The sequence below is a fragment of the Aristolochia californica genome, unplaced genomic scaffold, assembly GCF_029961685.1.
Source record: "Aristolochia californica isolate CCGP_79_NKW_82.1479 unplaced genomic scaffold, dmAriCali1.0.hap1 SCAF_4, whole genome shotgun sequence".
Classification (NCBI taxonomy): domain Eukaryota; kingdom Viridiplantae; phylum Streptophyta; class Magnoliopsida; order Piperales; family Aristolochiaceae; genus Aristolochia; species Aristolochia californica.
In genome coordinates, this window is record NW_027182103.1 from 31955047 (window position 1) to 31980587 (window position 25541).

General features: G+C 37.9%; 1 protein-coding gene and 1 non-coding gene across 4 annotated transcripts; one reads left to right on the plus strand and one right to left on the minus strand.

Annotated features, from left to right (window-relative positions):
- Positions 1-238: 238 nt before the first annotated feature.
- On the plus strand, positions 239-311 carry TRNAR-CCG (transfer RNA arginine (anticodon CCG)). Its single transcript has one exon. It is a non-coding gene; the product is annotated as a tRNA-Arg (tRNA).
- Positions 312-582: 271 nt separating this feature from the next.
- On the minus strand, positions 583-4325 carry LOC137962749 (TOM1-like protein 2). 3 transcript variants are annotated; one of them, XM_068809794.1, is made up of 5 exons: positions 4189-4325; positions 3835-4030; positions 2807-3453; positions 2023-2298; positions 583-1674 (listed from the first exon to the last, which is right to left on the minus strand). In XM_068809794.1, exons 3-5 carry the CDS (start codon positions 3290-3292, stop codon positions 1369-1371), a joined length of 1068 nt encoding a protein of 355 aa, XP_068665895.1. In that variant the 5' UTR covers positions 3293-3453; positions 3835-4030; positions 4189-4325; the 3' UTR covers positions 583-1368. The 3 variants fall into 3 exon arrangements, with proteins under 3 accessions (XP_068665895.1, XP_068665893.1, XP_068665894.1); XM_068809792.1 differs by lacking the exon at positions 3835-4030; XM_068809793.1 differs by having other exon boundaries at positions 3835-4325.
- Between the last annotated feature and the right edge of the window lie 21216 nt (positions 4326-25541).

Here is a 25541-nt window from a genome sequence, read left to right on the forward strand (position 1 = left end):
GTGTAGATATTTTAGCAAGGTCATTTAAGGCATTTTGATAGACTAAATTATGTTGCATGTCAATTTCTATTAAAGAAATAGATTCCTAACTACCTTTATTTCATACTAAGAGGCATGATGGTTGACGAGAAATATATTATGAAAATATTAACAGTAATTAAAAGGCGTAAACAAATAAGGTCCTCAATCTCAAAGAATATAAGGTATATAATTATATTTTGTTTACTTATATTATGTTGATCGCGTGGCCTAATGGATAAGGCGCTCGCCTCCGGAGCGGGAGATTGTGGGTTCGAGTCCCACCGTGATCGCGATGCTTAATCTGTATTAAACTTCTTCTATTCTAAGTCAATTGATTTGATTCCTGTTTTTCCAACTTCAAATACTTCTCGCGTCGAAAACTAAACAAACTCAAGACGTTTTATATTGCCATTTTTTATGAAATTAAGTCTCTGTGAATACATCACTAATTATTGCTTAAGAGTAAAAGTTTATTTGACAAATAACTTTTAAATTTTCTACATTTCCATTAAAAGATTTGGATTTATTCACCTTCAAATCCTTAGTAAAAACTTTAGGAAATTTAGCTTAGCCAAGTGACTCTCCTTATTATATAAAGACTTAATCCATGACTGCATCAAATTGCAGCCCCTTCGGAGAAGGAAGAAGGCTCCTTCCCCTCCTCCCCACCATCCCACCACTCACTATTCAAACGAGTATAAACCAAGAGAACCTAGAAGAAAATTTTTCATTACATGCTACGAAACAAAATTCATAGAGCAGCTACAAGAGTGATAAAGTGTCAAAGTCCTAGGCAAGAGTCCTTCCCAGGAGGTCACCCATCCTATAATTACTCTGGCCCAAGCTCACTTAACTTCGGAGTTCTGAGTCAGATACCTAGCCAATACAACCCGAAAAGACTAGCCGTTTAAGGTGCGGAAAGCTAAGTATCTAACTCAGAACACAAACTCTAACAAGAGTGGACGGAACCACTCTGACACCCACCCCGCCCATTCTGGAACCGCTTCTCACGGGATACGAACGCGGGCCGTGGCGTGCCTAGCTCTAATACCATGTCAAAGTCCTAGGCAAGAGTCCTTCCCAGGAGGTCACCCATCCTATAATTACTCTGGCCCAAGCTCACTTAACTTCGGAGTTCTGAGTCAGATACCTAGCCAATACAACCCGAAAAGACTAGCCGTTTAAGGTACGGAAAGCTAAGTATCTAACTCAGAACACAAACTCTAACAAGAGTGGACGGAACCACTCTGACATAAAGGACATACCCACGCCACCTAAGCTCTACATAACATTTATACATAAGCGAAATATCGCCAGGCCAAAAGCACCCAAAATATACCCCACCCGTCATACAGAGTTGGCTCCAGTGCTGCTGCCAGTCTTCTCCACTTCTGCTGGGAAAACCAAAGTTTTGTTCCGTCTCTCAATCTGATCATTGCTGTAAAGACCTCCATCTGGGTCTGAAACTCGTGGGACCTCCTGTTCAATGTGGGATAGAGGTTCCCCGTGCTTGGAGATGACTTGCTGGAGTTCCTCATTAATGTTAAGAGCCTCAAAGAGCAAACTCTCATCATCTTCAGTGCTCTGTATGATCCTCTGTATCAGAGATTGTGACTGCTTGCACTTCTCCACTAAGCTTATTGCCAGATCATCCTGTATACAGTCACAAATAAACTCTAGTCAATACTACTCATTTTCTGAGCCGATTTGTGGCTGCAAAAACTAAGGGGCGCATGGAGCATGGATCAACTGAGTGCCATAAAAATTATTAGTTGACAAGACACGTCAAAAGAATTTGCTTCCATGTGATATACTTATGGTGAGCTATTCCTAATCATACAAGAATTCAATGGGATGCCATCAGCATTAAGGGCCTTTACAGCATTAGACAGTTGGTAACATTGAATGGTCAGTCAGATTTTGCAGGCTTACATGCACAAAGATGTAAATGAATTGATAAATGTCAATGATAATTCAAGTACTTCAAGAAAACTAAATCACCTTGACAGGCTTTTGAATTTCTCCGGGAGTAGTTAGGGAGGAGAGTAGTTCAATACTGTTCTGAGCAACCAGCAGTGCATCTTTCTTTTCCTCTCTGGAAAGGTATGTGCTTTGATAATATTCCATGGGAATCTGGTTAGCATTGTGGTGATCAAAGTTGGGGTTAGGGTATCCCTCAGGAAAAGATAATGACTGTTGATCAATATTTGATTCCATCAGTTCCTCCAAGTTACTAGTATGTTCACCAGAAAATGGAACTCCCCTTTCCTTCAAGCTCTGGAAATTAAAGCTATCGACGTCAATATACAAGAACTGCTTTTCAAAGTGGACTACATAAAAAATATTAAAGTGGAGGGTCACAGCTGTAAGGATCAGGAAAAAGACATTAGATACCCACAAACAGTTCACCCCATCAATGTTTTCTGAACCATGGCCAGAAAATCCACAAATATCTATGTGGTAGGATTTAATTGTTACAGATTTTGAACCATGCTCACAACTGCAAAATCATTATTAATTCACAGCAGTCCAAGATCAGATAAGACCTGCTAATCCATAACAACAGAGACTGTTCCTTCCATCACCAACGGTGTTGCTACTCTCAAAGTTCAAATAAGGTCTCTTAATTACCAATTCTACAGCACCTAACTATTTGTGAGCTATAAGAAGATCGGCATGGTGGAAAATGTTCAAACCATCATATATTGACAATAAAATAGTTAATAAGGATAAGAAGTGAACAAAAAACAGTAAAGATTCAAAGAGCTTCTCAGGAAAGCCATACCAGGTAAGTTTGCTGAAAGACAGGCAAATAACCAAGGTCGGATGATTCTCCCCATGCCTTAATCAGCTGCAGTGCCCTCTCTCTGTTACTAAAATGTGTTTGAGGATTATCAATCATTCTCACCATCTCCTCCAAAACCTTCTCAGATGCAATCTCTGAGAAAACTTTATCACAGTTCATGGCACAAGCCTCCAGAAGATCAAGGCTAAACCTCTGGCTTATCATGCTTTTACTAGTGATTTTCTTCTTTAAAGCTCGAACAACTTCAGGGCCACTTAACTCCTCAGCATTTAATAAAGCACAGATTCTCAAATTCAAGCCCCAGTTAGGCTCTGGCAAGTTTTCTGAAGTTGCTTCATCAACCATTTTAGCCTCTAGTGTCTGAACTTGGAGGAACTCCTTCATTTTGCCACTAACTTTTCGACTCATCTGAGCACCACCGGTCTTCAGACGCTCCCCTATTGCAGCCAACTTCAACTTATCCATTACCAGAGCACCTGAAATTAAGCTTATACAAATTTGGAAGTTCCTCTGTCCAGAATCTAAAAACTGGCGTCTCCAATGTTTCAACTTGATGTGCTCCGAATAATGACTAGACACCAACGGAACCCTTGTCTATCTTTTCGACAATATATGGGGCTTCAGTACTGGTAAAGTCAAAACCGAATATTTAAAAGAAATATTGGAGACAGTAACCTCACGAATCTGCTGGGCATCAAGTTCGCAAATTATTACACAAGCGAGTATAGCATCAAGTTTATGGAAACCAGATGCTACTCAATCCAAATAATTTTGTAGATGTTTCAATAAAAAATTTAATACCGCAGAAATAGAAATAGAAATATTAACTTCAGATAATCATGTTTCTGATATTAAAGAAAACCCACAAACTTAAAAAGTATTTGAACACCAACAGGAACCAGCAGAAACCCTCAAGTGCAACCCGTTCATCAGAGACAATCACGAAAAATCGTATGCCGTAAGTAAAAGATCCCAGAAAAACTCACTAGAGCTTTCAAGAAACCTACCCACCAAAAGAAGATCAAAGCCCGGGTATATCAACCATCGCTTCAAAGTCTTCGAACATCAAACCCAGCCTCCATCTCCCACGGACATTCCAACCCCAACCCGTATAAAATATCTACACTGCCCAACTTCCCTTATCTTCTGAAACCCCAGCAAAGACCCGAGCAAAATTGAAGAACACATCGGCACAATTTTCAACTAAACGGACAGAACAGTGAGTCAGAGAAAGAGGCGCATTAATGATTCCATAGTCCTCGATTTCAAAATCATACAACCGGAAGACAAAATCAAACATGCAAGGTATTTCCCAAAATCGTAGACTAGGAAAGGAGATTAGATAAGACAATGATGCGTACCGGTAAGCCGGGAATCGCCTCCAGCGGTTGGAGAGCGAAGCAAAATCTTCCCGATGGAAAAGCAGAGCAGGAACAAATCGTGATGGGAAACAAAATCTTCGCGGGAGTGACAGGTGCTTCCATTCACGTGGCGATAGAAACGGCTCTTTTTGTCCCTTTGTGAACTGTGATCACGAGAGATCAATTCTTAATCCTTAACCGGGTTTGACAAATGAAGCAGAGGAAAAGAAAAGACGATGCTATGCATTAATATCAATAAGAAGTGTGGATTTTAGTCGTGCTAACTCTTTTTATCAAGAGGAGTCTAGATCGAGTCGGGGTTACAAGATCAATTTAATATCCCGGGAGTGAAGATCAAATGGAACAAAATCTCTTTCAGATTAAAATTTTTTTCTCGAACTCAAGTTCAGAGAAATCTCTTTCAGATTAATGGCTTAAGGAACAAAACCAGTGGTTCCAATGTATGAATGAAACAACTAAATAAAATTAAAATTGGACTCCTAAATTAATACAACTTCAAAGATGTCTCCAGATCTGCTTAGAGTCTACCTCTCGTTTTAAGTACGACGCCTCTTTCTCTCCTAAGTAAGTTTATTTTATAACCCGATTACACTTTAATTACAAGTCAACTTAGGTGCCACATCACAGGTTGGTTGGGGCGCCATAAATGCTCCAATGCTTTCGCAGACTGCGCAACAACGAAAGATACCGATCAACCCTGTCGAACATCCTTACCTAAGGGATGCCGACACCCATCGGCGGAGAGTCCTGTATCGCCACACATCGCAAGCGAGAGTTCCCATATATGCAACTCCCGACTCGGTCTCAGGTTTATAAGCCTTGATGCTACTTAAAAACGACTAAACTCTCCTCTACATAATATCCTAATTTATTTAGAAACTGTTACGTGGCGTTGTTAAACCAATGGCAACGACTCTTTTGGCGAGTGAATCTCTTCCAACCTGTAACCCTGTAACCTTAGGTATTCTAGTTGATATAACTAATAATCAATAAATCAAAAATATTGTGATCCTAATCACACAACATTAATCCTAATAGTCTCTAATAGGCCCAACATAATTTTATTTAGTTGTTTCATTAATCCTATTCGGGGTTTGACCCTATTCCTGCCGGTTTACCACTAAGTAGGCTAAATCGCATTGCAACCACGCGGTTTTCAGAGGTCCTCAAGCCGTACATATCAACTAATGCGGCTCTTCAGCTGCTTCAGTAGGGTAGAGCAATGCTCCGTTTTGTTTTCTACTTCATAGTGTAGCCGAATAATACTAAGTACCTAACTTTGTTCTTATTTGGCACTATTTTGATACTATTAGAAAACAATACTATTCTTAAACAAACACTGTTGAAATTAAAAATTGAAACTCAAACATTTACTATAGAGATCTATATTTATAATTTGCAAAAATTTAAAACAAACACTGTAGAGATTTGTATATTACAAACATGTGAAAATTAAAAACAAAGTTCAAACAGGAAATAAAACTACATACATAACTCTCGAAGTTAATAACTGTGTTACCCGTCGGCTCCCTCTTTACTGCTCAACCATTACAACTGTTTTGCACATACCATGCTTTCCTCGAAAATCATTTTCTTGCTGGAGATCAACTTGCTTCTTCGCTCTTCATCTTCTTCGATGATTTTTGAGTTGGTTTTCGAATGCCTTAAACTTCTCCTAGGATTCGAATTTATAGCTAAGTGTAGGAAATTCTTTCCTCCTTTGCCCTTGAATGAAAGGTTCTGTTTTAAAGACGAAGGGTAACTTACGTCTTTTCTTTTTTCCATTGCCTTTCAACGCTTAACGTAAGGGTATTTGGGTCTTATATTCTTCTGACGTCAATTTGCTGACATATTGAGAATATTTTGTCGGTGCGGTCCTTGTTATTCTTGACAACGGCTAGCCAATACAACCCAATAGACCGATCTTTTAGGTGCGGAAAGCTACCGCCTACAAGAGTGGATGAAACCACTTTGATACCCACCCCCGCCCATTCTTGACCTCTTCTCATAGGATTCGAACGTGGGACATGGCGTGCCCAGCTCTGATACCATGACAGCGGCTAGCCAATACACCCAAAAGACCGATTTGTTAGGTGAGGAAAGCTACCGCTTACAAGAGTGGACGAAACCACTCTGACACCCACCCCGCCCACTCTTGACCGCCTCTCACGGGATTCGAACGTGGGACATGGCGTGCCTAGCTTTGATACCATGACAACAGCTAGCCAATACAACCCAACAGACTGATCTGTTAGGTGCGGAAAACTACCGCCTACAAGAGTGGACAGAACCACTCTGACAATTCTGACAAGCTGTCTTCTGACGGCTTCCTTTGTTTGGACAGTTGACACGTGTGTTTCTTCTAGAAAGTTTTCTGTGCCATGGCGTAGAAATCTGCTTTTGTCTTTTTGTAGGAAGGGAAATTACCATTATGTAATTTCTTCAGCGTTTCTTTGAGAGACTTCTGTACATTGGCTGGAGTCTGTTTGTAGCTTTAGTGACAATTGTCAGGGGCACTATTGTCTTTTACACGTAGCTTTTCTTCTTTTGAGTCAGTATCTTGAGATGTTGAATTATGTTTTTGAGTTTGAGAACTCGTCTGGTTGGCCAGATAGACTCCAGACATAGCTTGGCCTTTGAATATGCATTGGATCATATATCTTCGCTTCACCTTCTTTATTGATTCCCTCAAGAGTGATCACTAATAAACTCGGGAACAACTTGTTGTGGTCAATTACTTTAGCAATGGAGGAGATGAACTTGAGTTGAATCTCCTTGCATTTTTTTATGGAGTAAAAACTTTTGCAAGCCTTCATAATCTCTTTAGGCATCTTCGTAGAAGGCTGGGTTGTGGTTTCCTTTTCATGCCTAGCATGACCAGTAGAAACCCCGGGTCGACCTGTGTTCAATGGAACACTAAAGTCATTTGGCTGTTTCACAGCTGACATTATCACTTCTTTGTCTCACGATGGAAATCCAGTAGAAGTCCCAGAAGAACTTGACGTATTTCGCCATTTGTGGAGTTCCCTTAGCTCTTTAGTTAGTTCTTTAACTTTGAGCTGAAGGTCAATCTCATTTAGCCCATAGCAGGCACAATTCTCTTCTAATTCTCCTCTTTCAGAGAGAATAAGGAAGTTATTGACAAGAGATTGTAGTTGAGAAAACAATACCGTAAGAGTGGCTATTGTTATTGTAAGGTCTATCAAAGAGTTACTGAGAGAATTCATTTTTCTTCACCTATTTGAAACACAACAAAACTCTCGAGTAAGAGTATCAGGTAAATAATTTTTATCTCCTTTAATATGTTCAACTGTAAAAGAGAATTGAAAGAACCACTACTACCAACGGAATAACCTACTGCGACAGAGAGAATCTTCTAAGTTGCATTTCATAAAATCGACAAAATTTTTACAGTCAGTTCTAATAAGAAACTCTTTAGGAGTAGGATAAATATAAAACTTATTTATCCCAGTTTTTTTGCTAAAATTTCTTTCTCATAAGAGTGATAGTTGATTTCAGCATATTTAAATGTTCTTAAGGTATATTTGCATACTTTTTTCAGAATAATTTATTTTTCATTTTAGTATTGTTACCCATGTATGATCTGAGGCGTCGGTTTCTAAAATCAAGTTTTCTACTAGATCAAGTAGGGTTAACACCAGAAGATGAGTTAACATTTGTTTGATCCTGATTACTCTAGAACTGTCATTAGGAGTCCATTCCCATTGGACATCTCTCTTTAACATCGGTTGAAAAGGTTTTCTAACCTTTGCTAATTTTTCTATTAACTACTCAACATCCTAAAAAATGTTGAAGTTGTTTTACATCCTCTAATTTATTCAGGAAAGTTCTATTTTTTTCCAAAATATGATTTTTGGAGATCAATATCTCCTTTGGAAATGTTTAAACCTAAGAAATCTATCTTAGTACGGAATAGTTCCGATTTCTTTTTGCTGAGAGCAATCCCAACATTTTTGAAGGCATTTAATACCTTAACTAATTGTTCTTTATGTTGATCTTTATTTTCAGAGAAAACTAAGATATTGTCAACATAAACTAAATATAATTTAAAGAATGGTTTGAGGATATCATCCATTCTTCTTTGAAATATATTAGGTGCTTGTTTAACCCAAAGGGCATAATAAACCACTCATAATGTCCCAATGGGAAACTAAAAGCAGTTAGGGGAATAGCTATTTCGGTTAACCGAATTTTCCATAACCCAGACTTGCAATCAAAATTGGAAAATCACTATTTTCCTCGTATTATGGCTATTAACCTTAAATTATTAGGAAGGTAATAACCATCCATTTTGGTGGCGTCATTAACCTTTTATAGTTAATGACCATCCTTGCTTTTCCACGTTTTGTCTTTGCATGATTCCTGACTAGGAAAGCAGGAGATGTATGTGGGGAATAACTTGCTAGAATTAATCCTTGGGTGAGCAAATCATTTATTTTTATTGAGAATTATTCAACATCAGATGGAATATAAACCATAGGATTTTCTCGAATTTCTTTTTCAGGATCAAGAAGTTTGAGGTTTGCGTAGATTTTTGTTTATTCCACCATTCTAGAGGTTTTTCAGAACAGGTGGATTCCAGAAGTTGTTGAACTTCTGTATTGCAAGATTATGCTAGGAGGAGAGATTTCAAGGGGGGAACCTCATCACCACGCTTGCTGCATTTTTTGAAGACTTGATGGAGGACATCTCCATTGCCAGAAATGGCAAAAGCCTCTAAAGGTTTGACGGCGTATGTGTATATAGTAGAGTCATCTATTTTGGGTCTAGAACGACAACGAAATATATAATATAATGGTGTTTGTTCTACTGGTGTGTGGAACATTGACCATTCGTTACTGAGGACTAAATCGGGTCATGAGTTTATAGCAGGTCCTAAGCTAAGGAGGACTAGTATTAGAAACTTTTCATTGCCGATGTCGAGATGAATGTTCCTGGCTTCCGATGGGAGAGAAAGGTTTTCTCCATATCCAATAGTTACTTGAAGGGGGGGGGGGGGGGGGGGGGGGGGGGGGGGGGGGGTGTGGTTGTTGGAAGTAAAGTAAGTCTAGCAAGACAATACGTACTACAAGTATCTTCATGAGCGTGTATATGGAATTTGATATATCCCAGTAATTTGAGGAGGATCGTGATAAACGAATTTCTAGAGGCTACATGTTTTGCATTTATATAGATACTCATTTAGACCATGTTCCAGATGAGTCCGACATATTTTTTGAGTTTTTCGATGTGGAAGACTTCATTTCTAGATGAAGCTCGTAAAATTCATCGTCTAACTAGATGTCTTCATGTAGACATATTTCCAGTCCATTGTCTTTAGCTAATACTATATAGGTATTATACTGTTTTCATTTTCTATCATTTGCACAATCATGAGCAAAATGTCCTTCTTTCTAGCAAATCCAGCATTTGCGTTTGCTCGGGGTTTTTCCCTTTGGGCAATATGTAATAGACCCTTTACTGGATATTCAGGGGCCAATATCTGTTCTTTTCCTAAAGTATCTCTTTCTAGGAGTATACTTAATTTGTGAACTTTTTGTATTCTAAATTTTTTCTGTTGAAATTTCTTAGGAAATTTTTTATGCTTCTGGTTGTGTTTTTTGTAACAATAAGCTCCTACATTTTTGTTCTGGTTAGAACAACCTAATGTTTATTTATACGCTTTGCTACTTTTCTTTTGTAGCATTTGTGTTTCACAGAGGTTTTCCAACATTTCTTGAACAAACCTGTGTCTTCATTCCAATGTATCTGATCCAAGGAAGAAATCCATAGTGCAGCAAGGAAACTTTGGGTTGTTTTGTCAGTATTTTGCTATGTAGTCTTTTTCAAAGGCTGTTGCAAAGGCCCTGGTAGTTTTGAATAAAAGATTGGTAGATAATATTTCTTGTCATCTTTTTGTAGTTTATAGAAATATCCTACGAATTCATAATAATATTTCTCGTAAAAACAAATGTTACAGATTTTTAACTTGTTTAAATTTTTTAGAGTTTCTAAGTATTTTCTAGCTTTAGAAGACTCATGTTGTGTTTCCAAGGTTGGATGTATTCCGAGGAATTATTTTGATATCCTTGCAACAATTCCTTTTAAAATTGAAGCAATAGATGTTCCTTCTATTGGTGCCTTATAGCTTTTGTGAAGGTTGTCCCACCAATTGGCAACATTACCTTGTAAAGCATGGGTAAAGAAGTTATAAGTCGAATCTTTATCCCAAGATTCATGCATATTTACAACATTACTCATTCTTCTTTTGTAGTCTTTTAGGACTTTTTCTCCAACCTTGGGGTAATCCAAGTTGAGATAAAATCCAAAAGGGTTTATGCTATCAATAGAACTATGTCCTTTGGTAGCACTAGATGGATCGACATTGGTGTATTTTGTTAAATACCATTGGCCTTCGAGAGAGACCTTCAAGTGAAAGTATCTTTCTCTGTCTCGAAAGTTGTCTTCCATGACAGTTCTCTGACAATCTCTCTTACTCTTGATGGTTCGGCTTTGTGGTAACTACCTCGAAGCATTTTGAATCTTTTACCAAGATCATCAACCCTTTTTTCTTGAGCATAGTAGTCATTTTTCTTGGCTTTTGTAGCAACTTCATCAGAGTCTCAAGCTTCTAGATGGTTTTCTTTTTGCTTTTCTTTTTGTTTACTAGAGGATGGTTTTTCCACGTGAACATAATAAATCAGCTGTCTTTTGAAAGTATTATATTCTACTTAAACTTCATCATCTGTACACAAACGACAACAAAAAGAATTCTCATAATAAGCTCCATTAATGCAAACATAACTTAAGAGAGTCCCATGAATACTCTAAAACATAGAATCTCAAATTTCTTGAGGGAAACTAACATTTTTTATTATAAATAAAATCTTCCGAATAAGAATTTTACCAGAGAAACCATAAAATAGGTAAATAGAAAGCCCTTATAAATCAAACCACCTCAAAGATAGGTAGTGGCTGATGAAAGAAGCCCCATAAAAGCAAAGAACACAAGATACTATGCTCCTTGGGAGGAAACAATAAAGCAGTGGGTAACTTAACCTTGATGGAAATGTTTGGAAGAAATAGGTTTTGTAAAAAAGGAGATCAAATGCCTCTCTTCTATGGAAGAATTTAAATACAATAACCAAAGTATGATCTGATTAGCCAACAACCACTCGAAATAATGAAAATCTAGCTTAGAGTGAGATGAGAGAGAGTGAGACGAGAGAGAGGAGAGAAAAGAAAGAGAAGAAGAGAGGAGAGGAGAGTGAGGAGAGTGAGAGAGAGTTACCTGTTAGATGGCGTTGGAAGAGGGCATCGATCAGAGGAAGAGGAAGGTCCATTGCGCGGCAATATTTGAAGATTTTTTAGAATAGATTGATGTCAAAAAAAATTCTGCATAGTTTTTCTGCCAGTCTTGGTAGAAAATCATACCTTGGAAATTATATGACACTCCTAGTACAAATTTCCAACTAGACAAATGTTTCCAGAAAACATGAGACATTACTAGTCCCTAAAAATGTATTTTTACTAGAAATATATTTCCAACATTTCTTGGAAAAGGCACAACCAGGGCCTTAGTGTCAAAGTCCCTAACACATGAACTAGAGCATGTTTAAATTTTAAAATATTTACCCAATTTTAACCCTTAAAGGACTTTTGTCCTAAGAACAATACTCCAAATTTCCAAATAAAAAAAAAACAAAAAATCAATCACAATTAATACAATGATTTTTTTAGTGGTTTACAACTCAAAACCAAGTTATTAATCTTTTCCCAAAGTGTCTCAAACCTTGAGTTAAATCTGCTATGTAGAAATCCCAATAGCACTAACAAAACGAATGATTATACAAACCAAATTACAATATTGCCTAAAAACTTAATGGCAATGCAAATCAATTATGATAATGCCCACAAAAAGTCTCACAATACCTCATTTAGGCTACACAAGCCTAAACGTGTATTTATAATAGCTAGCAGGGCTACACAAGCTTAGAACCATAAAAAGATTTTTAACACTCAACTATAACCACAAAGATTTTTACCAAGGAAGTGAGTTAAAGATTTGTTCTAGCTTACACAAAGCTCGATAAAAAATAGTGAAAATGTTCCTTGCTTACAATTTTCAGTACACTAAATGCACTTTCAATAGACTAATTTTACAATAAAAAAATTAAATAAAAAAACACAACACGTATGTGCTCTCTAAACATGATCAAATCTTAAGGTATGTAAAGTAAATTGATTTTAAAATCCAAGTTCAATTTTTAAACTCAAACAAAGATTTCAAAGTATAAACTCGCATTGGAAGTAACCCAATGTGAATTTTGATTTTGAAAATTGCAGCTCGAAATGATTTATTCAACTACTTAAATGATTTTAAAATCCAAGGCACAACTTCAACTAAAAAAACCAAGTACTCTTAGAGCATGTTTGGAAAAAATATAAAATAAAAGAAAATAAAAGAAAATAAAGGAGGAAAGTCCTTTTCACGTGTTTGGCAACACAAATTCTCGAAGATAAAAATAAAATATGAGACAAGCTTACTTTGTCTCTTAGTTAATGGACTTTCTCTTAAAAAATTGTGGAATTTGGAAAGAAAAAAACAAGAGAAATAAGAGAAATTTTTATCATAGTATAAAAAATTTCAGATTCAAAGTATTGTAATATTATTCTTGTAATATAAAAAAATCTAAAAGTGTTAAATTAAATTAAAATTCGTAGAAACTAAATCATAGTATGCTTACTTATAATAAATTTATAAATAAAAGTTGATTGATAATATTGATTTTAATTGGTAAATAGAAGTCTATCAATAATTTTAATTATAGATATTTTAGGACATAGGCTTGTATATAATTTTAATCATTATTTTTTTAAAATTATTAAATTTTTTTATTTTCTTTTTCTTTTGTGCATCGAAACAAGATAAACCATATTTCTCTTTTGTTTCCTTTTTTTTTTCCAGGGGCATCCAAACAAGTGAAAATAATTTTTTTTTCTTTTTTTCTAGTCTTTCTCTTTTTTTTCTCTGTCTTTTGTTTTCTTTTCACTTTCTATGTAAAAGCTAATCTAAAAATACGTTTTATGTTGCTTAGCACATAAAAATCACAAGTGTTGGCCGAGGTGGCTTCTCAATAAGAAGGGGGGAGGGGGTGAATTGAGTTTTTACAATTTAAAATTAAGTGTATTAAAATTAAAATTAAACCAAGTAAATAGAGAATCATGTACTCACAACAAATAATACAAGATATTTTGTTATCGATGTTCCCCTATTGGTATTCACCACTTAAGAACCTGCATGAGAAATTCCATTAAGTTAAGCTCTATTATTTGGAATTACACAAAAAGAGATTTCAACTCTCTTTTAAGTCACTTATATTCTCAAATACATGATTATAACAATCTCCCAGGAGAATTGGCTAGATTTTAGCTCTAGCAAGTTCTTTGATTTAAGTTTCAAGGTCTTAGATGAACCTATCAAAAAAAATATACATTAAAAAATAAAATAAAAAAGTTACACCTTTTGGTGATGTGTTGGAAGATGGGCTCAAACCCACAAGCTCAAGGCCAGAAGCCTACAGGTCAAAGGAGTGGCAAAATGGTTATTTATGGTATGTTCCATAAGGATGGCATGAAGATGTAAATATAATATGTCTTTTAATCTATTGAGTTGTAACCTTAAGGGCTTTGTAACACTATAAATGAGAGCATTGGCTAAGAGGTAAGGCATTCAAACCTTTTCCTCTCTTTGAAAAAACGTCCAGCCACCCTCTCTTCTCCCTTGGCGCATTCTCTCCTTCCCTTAATCCAAACTCTCCTCTCTAACGTCCTTCTCCTTTCTCTCCCTTCTCTCTCTTCTCTCCTTCTTCCACGTTAACCTAGAGTCATCCATTCAAGAAGTTGTGTATAGAAGGAGTTTTGCCATGAAGAGATAGGTAAAATCTGTTTTTTTTTTGCATATTCTCTCTTTACGGTTTCAAATTTTTTTCACTCTTCTTGAATTCTTGATTCACGTCAAGACAAGATAATCTTCATAAATATTGTGAAGATCTATCTTGTATGACTAAAAGGATATTGCAGTCTTGATCATCTTGTAGCAAAATTACATGATTGATCAATGATTTTTTTTTTCGGTTTATTATTTGGATTCAGTTACCTTTATGTAAAGGGAATCAAACATTGTTGATATGGGATTCCAGCATATGTTGCTGTCAATTCTATAATCTAACGTTACTCATGGGAGTGTGTTATGTTGTTGGATGTCCGTTATATGTTTGATGAAATTCCAAAACTCACCTATCGCTATTATATTTTGCATTTGAACTTCAGCAATTGAATCCTTTTTTGTGTTGAAGTATTGCCATGAGTTGGAATTTATTTTCCCAAGAAATTGCTCTTGGTTTGCCAAGAAAGACCTTGTCTGAAGTTGCTCTCGGTTTTGTGGTTGAGTTTGGATTAAGGATAAGACTTTCATCTATTCTCTTCTCTATATTGTTTTTTGATAAATATAAGAGAAGTTGAGTAGTGGCTGGTTCTTGTTATCACTTGACAAAAGAACCAATTTTTCCATGATTTGGTGCTTATTCTCGTGAAAATATTCTCTACTTAGTTTTGGTGGCTAATTTTATTCTACGAGTGCTTCAAATTATGTTGTGTAATTTTTATTTGAGCCCCTTTGTCGATTGACCTTACTAGTTGATTTGCATCAATACAGAGAGTGGACATATGAGTAATAAGAGTGACATACTTCGAATTACTACAATTCCACTAAGAGGTTTTTCCAATTACCTCAGCTGGTCACAATTGGTACAAAGGATTCTCATTACTCATGACCTTCTCAATCATGTTATCAAAATCCTCCTCCGATTGATGAAGAAGACGAAGTCTACCGTAAATGGGTAAAAAATGATAACATGGATATCAGTTGACTTATTAGTAGCCTGGAAGAGCATGTTGCTAAAAATGTGGTCCACTTGGAAACTTCCAAGGATATTTGGGACACATGTGCTAAGCTCTATTCTAGTACGGCCTACTTGGAAAGAGTATATGATATTTTCCAAAGTATGCTGGCTACCAAACAAGGAGATGATATTCATGAGTTTCTGGTCTGGTTTCGTGGCATTCTCCAAGAATGGAAAATTACTCAACCATACTCTACCGACATTTCTGGAAACGACTATTTGCCTTACCAATATTAAGCCGTATCTAGAGGTGGCTAAGACTCAACTTATTTGTTCCTCTGCCCTTCCCTCTTTTGATGACATCAGTGCTATGTTGTTATGGTTTCCTGATCCATCTCCTCCTTCTCCGATTGATGCTCCATTAGTTTTGTTCTCTAGTAATCGGGGTACATCATCCCCATTTTGAGGACACGACAGAAATACAAGAGGAGGCAACAATAGAGGTGGTTTAACGGGTCCAACCTATTCCCGCACTGCGCCTCGACTGTGCACTTACTGTGGTGGCCAGAACCACCTTATGGATTCAGGCTAGAAACTCCATGGTAAACCTGATTGGGCGACAAACAATACAACCTCTGTTAATGTTGAGAAAAAGGAGGATAGGACAGATTCTCATTCCGAGAATGTGACTATTTCTGTGGAAGACTATGTTGTAATTCAGAATCTGAAATCCTTATTGGATAAGTCCTCTACTCCACCAGGCCCTACTGTTGCCACTACCATTGCCTCAGGTATGCTTTCTTCCGCTTCAACCCCTTCCTTTTAGATCATTGACTCTGGGGCTTCCGAACACTTGTCAGGTAACAAACACATGCTTCATTCATTGTTTCCATGTCTTCCTCATAAATTGGTCACTATTGCTAATGGTTCCCAAACCAAGGTGCTTGGCAAGGGTTCCTCCTCTCTTACAACGTCTATTCCTCTCCAAGATGTGTTATTTGTTCCTCAATTTCCATTAAATTTGCTCTCTGTTAGTCAATTAACCAAACAATTGAATTGTTCTGTCACCTTCTCACCATCTTCATGTATATTTCAGGATCTAACTACGAAATAGGTGATTGGTGGTGGCCATGAAAAAGGGGGTTTATATGATTTTAGTCTTCCACTAGTAGCTGCTATTTCATCGACTACATCTGAGGCTCAACTATGACACAACCGGCTCGGTCATCCATCTACCTCGCCACTTCGTTCTTTAGTTCCATCTCTTAGATCTTTGTCTAATTTTATTTGTGAGGCATGTCAATTAAGCAAGAATGTTAGGAGTACATATTCTCCTCGTCTTACAACTACTAGTACTACTCTATTTGCATTAATACATTCTGATGTATGGGGCCCTTTAAAGGTCTCTAACATTTCTCAAGTTCAATATTTTGTTACTTTTGTGGACGATTTTACCCGAGTGTCTCGATTGTTTTTGTTTAAAGAATGAGAAAAAATTCTTTCTATTTTTAAAAACTTTCATGCAATGGTTCTAACGCAATTTGGAAAAAAATTCAAATCCTTAGATCCGATAATACTAAGGAATATCTGTCTAATGAGTTTAAATCATTTTGTGAGGGTAATGGGCTTCTTCATCAAACATCATGTGCCTATACCCCTCAACAAAATGGTGTTACTGAAATAAAGAATTGTCACCTCGAAGTTGCTCGAGGCCTCCTCTACTCCATGAAGGTACCCATGCTATTGGCCTCATGCTATTCTTACAACATGCTTTATCATCAATAGGTTACCTTCATCAGTACTTAGAAATCAAACTCCGTATTCTATTTTGTTTCATGGTGAAGATCCATTTTCTCTTCATCTTAAAGTATTTGGTTGCACATGTTTTGTTCATGATACTTCACCACATAAAAGTAAACTTGATCATCGGTCTCTGAGGTGTATTTTTTTGGGGTATTCTCAAAATCAGAAAGGATATATTTTTTATAATCCTACACTTCGAAGGTTGATGGTATCTTGGGATGTGACTTTCTTGGAAGACACTTCCTTGTACTCCTCACATGAGGCTCCTCTAAGGTTTAGATTTCCTCCTACCACTCCATGCCCGCTTGTGCCATTTAATGATGATATTACTCAACCCCCTGAAGCACTGGCCGTCCCCTCACCTATAGAGTTGTTAAATCCACTTGAGGTAAGTCTTTCTCCTCATCCTATGTTTGGGCTTGAATTTGATACTCGGCATATTGCATTACGAAAGAAAACTGTTATGGTCCTGGGATAAAGTACATATGCCTTCCGCTCCTAACAAGCCAATCTTTTGGGTAGTATTGGCTAGGAGCTTAACATTTGGTATCAAAGTAGGCTCCCACGTCGCAAGTTCGAATCCCCGAGGGGAGTCCTGGCGCGGGTGTCGCAAGCCCTGGACATGGTCGCCGTAAGGGATTATGGGATCTTGACCCGCCACCCGTTGTTGAGTGTTAAGCCACCATGGACGTCAGTTCGCGAAGGTGGGGTGTACTGTTATGGTCCTAGGGTTAAGTACCTATGCTTTCTGGTCCTAACAGGCCGGTCTTTTGGGTAGTATTGGCTAGGTTCTTAACAAAAACCCGTTCAAATACTACGTTTCATCCAATTGCCAATTTTATGTCTTCTCATCACTTATCTTCTGAGTGTGTTCAGTTTCTTGATTATCTTTCATTTGTTTCCATAGCACAATCCTATTAGGAAGCCCTGAAGCATTCAGGATGGAAGGCGGCTATGGGTGAAGAAATGCGTGCATTATATGAAAATCAAACATGGACATTGGCATCACTCCCAAAAGGGCAAAGACCGGTTGGTTGCAGATGGGTTTTTTTTTTCTGTGAAACACAACTCAGATGGGTCGGTTGGTCCCCTTAAAGTATGCCTGGTTGTAAAAGGTTATAATCAGTGTTATGGGATAGATTCTGAAGAGACTTTCTCTCCAGTTGCAAAACTGAACTCGATACTTATCATCGTCTCTATTGTTGCTAACTCATCTTGGCCAGTATATCAGCTTGATGTAAACAAAATATTTTTAAATGGTGATATACACAAAGAAATTTATATGGTCCAACCACTAGGATATGTGGTTGAGGGGGAGTCCGTATGCCAGTTAAAGAAATCTTTATATGGGCTTAAACAGTCCCCTCAGGCCTGGTTTGATAAATTCAGTCAAACGCTTCTACGATTTGGCTTTCATAGGTGTTCGATTGATCACTTAGTATATGTTAAAGATACTATCAAAGGGATGATATTATCTTGACTAGAAATGATGCTCATAGTATGCAAGAAGTGAAGAATATGATATGTAAAGAGTTCTAGACTAAAGATTTGGGTAACCTCAAATATTTTCTGGGTATAGAAGTCTTTCAATCAAATCATGGATTAATATTGTCTCAAAGAAAATACGTCTTGGATCTTCTTGAAGAAACATGAATGAGGGGTTGTAGACTAGTTGATACACCTATGGATGCAAATGAAAAATTATGTGCCACAACTGGAGAAGATGTTGACACTAGCAAATATCAAAGACTTGTGGAAAAATTGATCTATCACACGGTAACCAGGTTAGATATATCATATGTTGTGAGTGTGGTAAGACAATTCATGGACAAACCAAAAATTACTCATTGGCAAGCGTTGGAGAGAATACTACTATAGTTAAAGGTGCTCCAGGAATGGGATTGCTATATAAACAACATGTCACTTCAATATAGAAGGCTTCTCAGATGCAGGTTGGGTTGGATCACCCAATGATAGAAAATCGATGTCTGGGTATTGTACCCTTGTTGGGGGGAACTTGGTCATATGGAAAAGCAAAAAGAAAAATGTGGTTGCAAGATCTAGTGTTGAAGCAGAATACCGAGCTATGGCCCACACTGTAAGTGAACTTTTATGGATAAAGACTCTTCTTACCGAATTGGGATTTTATAAAGGAGGCTCTATGGACCTACATTGTGATAATCAAGTAGCTATTCACATTACGTCAAATCTAGTCTTCCATGAAAGAACTAAATATATTGAAGTGAATTTTAATTTTATACGGGAAAAGTTTCAAGCAGGAATAATTTCTCTTAAGTTTGTTTCATCACAAGAGCAATTAGCTGATATCCTTACCAAACCGGTAACATCCAAAATTCTATCTTATATAGGTGGCAAGCTGGGTATTTATGATGTATTTTCTCTTCCAGCTTGAGGGGGAGTGTTGGAAGATGGGCTCAAGCCCACAAGCTCAAGGCTAGAAGCTCACAAGTCAAAGGAGTGGCAAAATGGTTTTTTATGGTATGTTCCATAAGGATGGCATGAAGATGTAAATACATTGTCTTAGTATGTCTTTTAATCTATTGAGTTGTAACCCTAAGGGCTTTGTAACACTATAAATAAGAGCATTGGCTAAGAGGTAAGGCATTCAAGCCTCTTCCTCTCTTTGAAAAACGACTAGCCACCCTCTTTTCTCCCTTGACGCATTCTCTCATTCCCTTAATCCAAACTCTCCTCTCTAACGTCCTTCTCCTTTCTCCCTCTTCTCTCTCTTCTCTCCTTCTTCTTCCACGTTATCCTAGAGTCATTCATCCTAACTTCTACATGATGGAAAGACAACCTTCTCCTTTGATCAAGCCTCCAACTTTGATGCACAATTTGAAGATGATATGGATCTTGTCTAAGTGAATGCAAAGAGGAAATTCTAAGTGGAGTTGAAAGATTTGAAAAGAGGTGTTTCTTTTTCTCTCAAAAATGAACTTAGGAAGGAGAGAATTGAATGTTTTAAATGGTGTAGGTATGCTAATAAATACTGATTACCTTGGTGGGGTATTTATAAGTTCCCCAAGCCAAACAAGTCGTTATTTGGTCATTTGAAAAAAAATGAGATGACATTGATCGATCAATGCAATGTGATGATCAATCAATCATGTGTAATAGTTATATTTTTGTCGAACAATGGCTTATGGATCAATGGATTGATCAATCAATATTTTTCTGTTGGGTCTGACACATTAAGTTGATCGATCGATGTACTTACACTGATTAATCATGCAGCCTTCTTACTAGCTACGCAATACATGTATGATCGATCAATGGCAAGTCTTTGATTGATCATGCATTACGTCCTTCAATGGAAAATTTCTTATGACCGATCAATCTGATGGTGTGATTAATCATGCTTCATAGTCTTTCATTGCCTGGATTAAATTGATCGATTAGTCGACAAGTAATGTCCGATCATGTTTTATAGTACTTTCTGGCCAAGTTCTGTTTAATCTATCAATCATCCTTCATTGATCGATCATGCTTTATATTTTAGGCCAATGCACTTTCTAGTTGATCGATCACTGTTTGAAAATGACCAATCATGCCAAAGCCAATTTACTAAATGTGACTTCAAAGTATGATCTAGTTTAGTCCTAAGTGATTGTAATATATTTGAAAGATAAGTGTGTATCATTAAAAAATGTTGTGAATAAAAATTATCCTATAGCTAAAAAAATTTCAATTGTAACTTAAGTTTGAAGAATTTGGGGTTGCTCTCTTACATAGGTCAAGTACTTGAGATTTTCTGGACTACTTATACTCTACTATTTAATTCTTCATTTCTTCTCTTGTGGGTGCTTCTTCAAGATGACTTGATACACTTGTGAAGCTTGAGGTTTGGAGATGTTTATGCCGGTTCATTTGCATAGACCTTAATTTTTGTGTCTTTTTAAGGAAGTGCATCTACAATGCTAAGTTTACAATAGTTAGATCAATTAAGTTTTGTTATCATCAAATTTTGGATAGGAGTTAACCCTCAATCATCAAAAAGATTTGAAAATGAAAAATAAAATAACTTGTTAGACAATGGAATGTGATTTAACAATCACTACCATAATTTCTAGCATTAATCTAGGCAAAGAATTATCAAATATTTAAAAATAAAAGCTCTAATGTACCTCTATTTTTTCAGAAAATTAATGAATTGAGCTTGTAAACCCCTAAATCGATCTTCCAAGATGATGTCAAAGTATAAAATGCTTGAAAAAGGGTAGTAGACACAATAAAGAGGTGACAAAATCAACTTTAAAATTAAAGCTCTAACATTCTACCAGAGAGTGGTTAGGTTTCAAAAGAAAGACATTTTGTCTATTTGTAAAATCCATCTAATTTAGTGAAAATTCATGAAACATACTCAATATTCTTGGTTTGAACTAGAAAACCTATTGGTAGGTCACTTAAAAAGTTTGAAAACATAATTTGGTTGAATTGAAGCTCCAAATCCTCTTTTACAATGTTAAAAGTCACCCACGTGTGTAAGAGTGACATGGCTAGTAAATAAGAAGAACATCCATAGAGATGACATAGAATTGTAATTATTCAAACTGGTGTATGTCCTCTTATGTCTTTTTCCTTTTGAAGTATGTAGTCCTAAGGGTATTGTATTCATTGTAAATACCTTCCCACAACTATAAATACAACTTAAAGGCTTGGGGTAGATCATTCAAGCCTCTTCCTCTTAACTCAAATTTGTCCATACGTCTTGTTATGGACTCCATAGCATCACGAGTTATCAACATGCGTAGGAATTAAATTATGTTATTTTCCTTTTCATGTAATTCAATTTGGTTTGGTTTGGTTTAGATGTAATGTGGCATGAACCAGTTGACCCATGGGTCTAACTTGTATCTCCGTCCTCAACCCTATTTATGGGGACGTCAAGTTGAATGAAAGCAAGCATTGAGAAAATTAGAATTAAACAGGTCGGATTCTCCCTCAGAGGTCTAGGTTGGATTCTCCCTCTGAGGTCCAGGTCGAGCTTCCTTCAAAGCTCAATCATGCCATTCTGAATTCCACCATTCCACATTCCAGACACATGAATCCTCTCCCAACATCAATATTCAATATGGAGGGAAGAGAGGAAAGAAGGGTGACTCTATCTATGGCTCGGGAAGATCCCAACATCTTGGTATCAGATAGGTCCACCCTTGGGGATTCCTCTTCCCCTGAGGATTTGCGGCAATTACTTAAGGACAATCGTCAGAGGACAGAGGTTCAAGCTCAATCCCTTGACGAAGTACGTCAGACCACATATGACCTACGTGAGGCTTTCAAATCAATGGATGCAGAAATCCAAGCTATCCTCTGGCGATAGGAAGACAGTGGCCTTCGAGCGCCGCCGTCGGCAGCCTACTCTCCTCCTGCTGACCACCATCAGTACCAGCCACCACCGCCTCCTCCACCACCTCTGCACCACAAAAATCCCCCTATGGGCCCTTCCGCACAGGGACCAAATTCGGTTCCCAGGTATTTCAAACTGGACTTTCCTACATATGATGGGTCTAAGGACCCCTTGATTTGGTTAACCAAGTGTGACTAGTTCTTTTATCATAAAAAACACCGGCAGATGACAAGGTTCATTTGGCCGCATGCCACATGCTCGATGAAGCGCTCCTATGGTACCACCAATTCCGAAATGACCATTTGGTTCAGGATTGGGTGACCTTTAGACAATCTTGCATGATGAGGTTTGGTCCTCTAGCTAGTGGCAATCCATTTGGATAATTGATCAATTATAAATAGACTGGGTCACTAGAGGTGTACCAAAAGACCTTCCAGGAACGTTTGACCCGCACTAGTGAGTTTGTCAGGCCCTCCCAATATGTTCACATATTTACTGCTGGTTTGATAGAAGCTCTGCATCTAGAAGTTGAAGTACATGGTCCTATAGAATTGGACCACACTTTGAATTTGGCCAGGGCAATTGAGCATAAGCAGCGAGTTCTGAAGGAATCACTGGTCAAAAAACCAGTTTGGCCTAGCAGGTCCAATGCCACTGCGCCAGCACCCTATTCAGGGCCTCCACGTTTTGGAGCAGGTGCAACACCGCGTACAGAAAGTTCTAACTCTTTGCCACCAGCCCCTTACTTCAAAAAATTGAATAGACAGGAGATGGAACGGACAAAGGCCAAGGGCATTTGTTTTAACTGTGATGAACAATATGTCCAAGGTCACATATGCAAAAAATTATTCAGTGTGGTTCTGTGGGAGGATTGTGAGGACATACTACCAAAGGAGAACATTGTGGAGACAAAACAAGAGGGTCCAGAGATTTCACTTCATGCCATGATTGGCCTGAGCAGTTCTAACACCATGGAAGTTTGGGTCCAGTTGCATCATCTATAGTTACTAGCTTTAGTTGACTCTGGCAGCACACATAACTTCATCAGTTAGCCAGCGGCAGAACAACTTGGGTTAGTCATCCAGCAACAGACATGCCTCTCCGTCTCAGTGGCCAATGGGGCCAAATTTTCCAGTGTGGGCATATCTACAACCACCCCCTTTGATATTGATGGACACTCCTTTATTGCAGACTTCTTGGTGACTCCATTGACAGGATTTGATTTGGTACTTAGAGTTAAATGGCTCCAACTGTTGGGGCCTATTTTGTGGGATTTTCAGGCTCTGACCGTGACCTTCACAGAGGACCAGCGTCAGATCACATTGAATGACACTCAGGCACCAGTGCCCTGCGCACTTTAGGTCGTTCAGGTCCACAACACCGACAACTGTAAGTTATCTCAATTACTTATAGACTTTGATGATATATTTCATGACCCTACTGCTCTTCTGCCTATTCGCCACTATGATCACCACATCCGATTGAAGATGGGAACTGAACCTATGGTGGTTCAGCCTTACTGTTACCTCCACCTACAGAAGGATGAAATTGAGAGGCAGTGCCAAAATATGCTCGCCCAGAGAATTATACAGCCAAGCAGGTCTCCTTTCTCATCCCCGGTATTACTGGTCAGAAAGCATGATTAGTCATGGAGGTTTTGTGTGGACTACAGGAAACTCAATGCTCACACAATTGAAAAAAAATTTCCAATCCCAGTGGTGGATGTGTTGCTAGATGAGTTACACAGTGCCACTATATTTACCAAGCTAGACCTGAAGTCTGTCTATCATCAGATCCATGTTCATCCTTCAGATGTGGAGAAGATAACGTTTCACACGCACCACGGTCATTTTGAGTTCCTCGTGATGCCCTTTGGTCTCTCCAAATGCACCTTCCACATTCCAGGCCCTCATGAATGAGGTATTTTCCTCTCTCTTGTGGAAATATGTTTTGGTATTTTTTGATGATATATTGGTATATAGCAAAAATTGGGACGAGCATCTTCAGCACCTTCACCAAGTATTTAATCTTCTCCACTCCCATCATTTGGTTTTAAATAAGTCCAAATATTCTATGGGCACCTCCGAAGTGGCATACTTGGGCCACGTTATTTCAGCAGTTGGGGTGAAGGTTGACTGGAGTAAGATTCAGGCCGTCACCGATTGTTCTCCTCCCACCTCCATTATAGCCAAGGGGATTTTTGGGCCTCGTTGGGTATTACAGGAAATTTATCCACAGCTATGGCCAGATTGCAACACCGCTCAACAACCTACTCAAGAAAAATGCATTCACCTGGTCCAAGACAGCGGCTCATTCCTTTCAGCAGTTGAAAGACACCTTATCATCAAAGCCGGTTTTTCAGCTACCGGACTTTGATGTGTTATTTGTGGTGGAAGGTGATACTTTAGGGAGTGGTATCAGTGCAATATTACATCAACAAGGACACCCGATCACTTATTTTAGCTGCCAGCTTGGCCAACACCATCACAAGTTAGCAGCTTATGAGAGGGAATTGATCGGTTTAGCTAAGGCTATACAACATTGGCGGCATTATCTCTGGGGGCACCCATTTATGATTCACACTGATCATTGCAGCCTCAAGTATCTTCTTGAGCGGCACCTCACCATCTCCCCTCAATAGCACTAGTTAAGTAAACTGATGGGTTTGACTTTACCGTGGAGTATAAACATGGGAGTTTGAATGTGGGGGTTGATGCTTTATCTCGCCAAGACATTCCAGAGTAGCACTTACATGCTATCAGTCAGCCCAAAAGCTCTCTTGTTGGATTCTATTAGGGAGGAGACACAACAATATCCGGAACTTATTGCATTATATCATGAGATTCAACAGGGGACATCGGAGAAACATTGGACAATCTAGGATCGTCTTATCCTATTCAAAAACCAGATTTTTCTGCACCACACGTCACCATTTATTCACAACATTCTAGCCTCTTTCCATGACAGTACACATGAGGGCCGACAAAAAACATATTTTCGGATCAGTCGGGCCTTTTATTGGAAGGGTATGAAGCACAACATAGCAGATTATGTGACTGCTTGTCAAATTTATCAACAGAATAAAGCTGAATCATTAAGTCCAGCCAGGTTGGTCCAACCACTTCAGCTACCGTCACAAGTCTGGTCAGATATTTCCATGGACTTCATTGATGACCTTCTCTCTTCGTCCAACAAATCCGTTATTTTGTAGTGATTGATCATTTCTCAAAGTATGGTCATTTCCTCCCTCTAGTGTA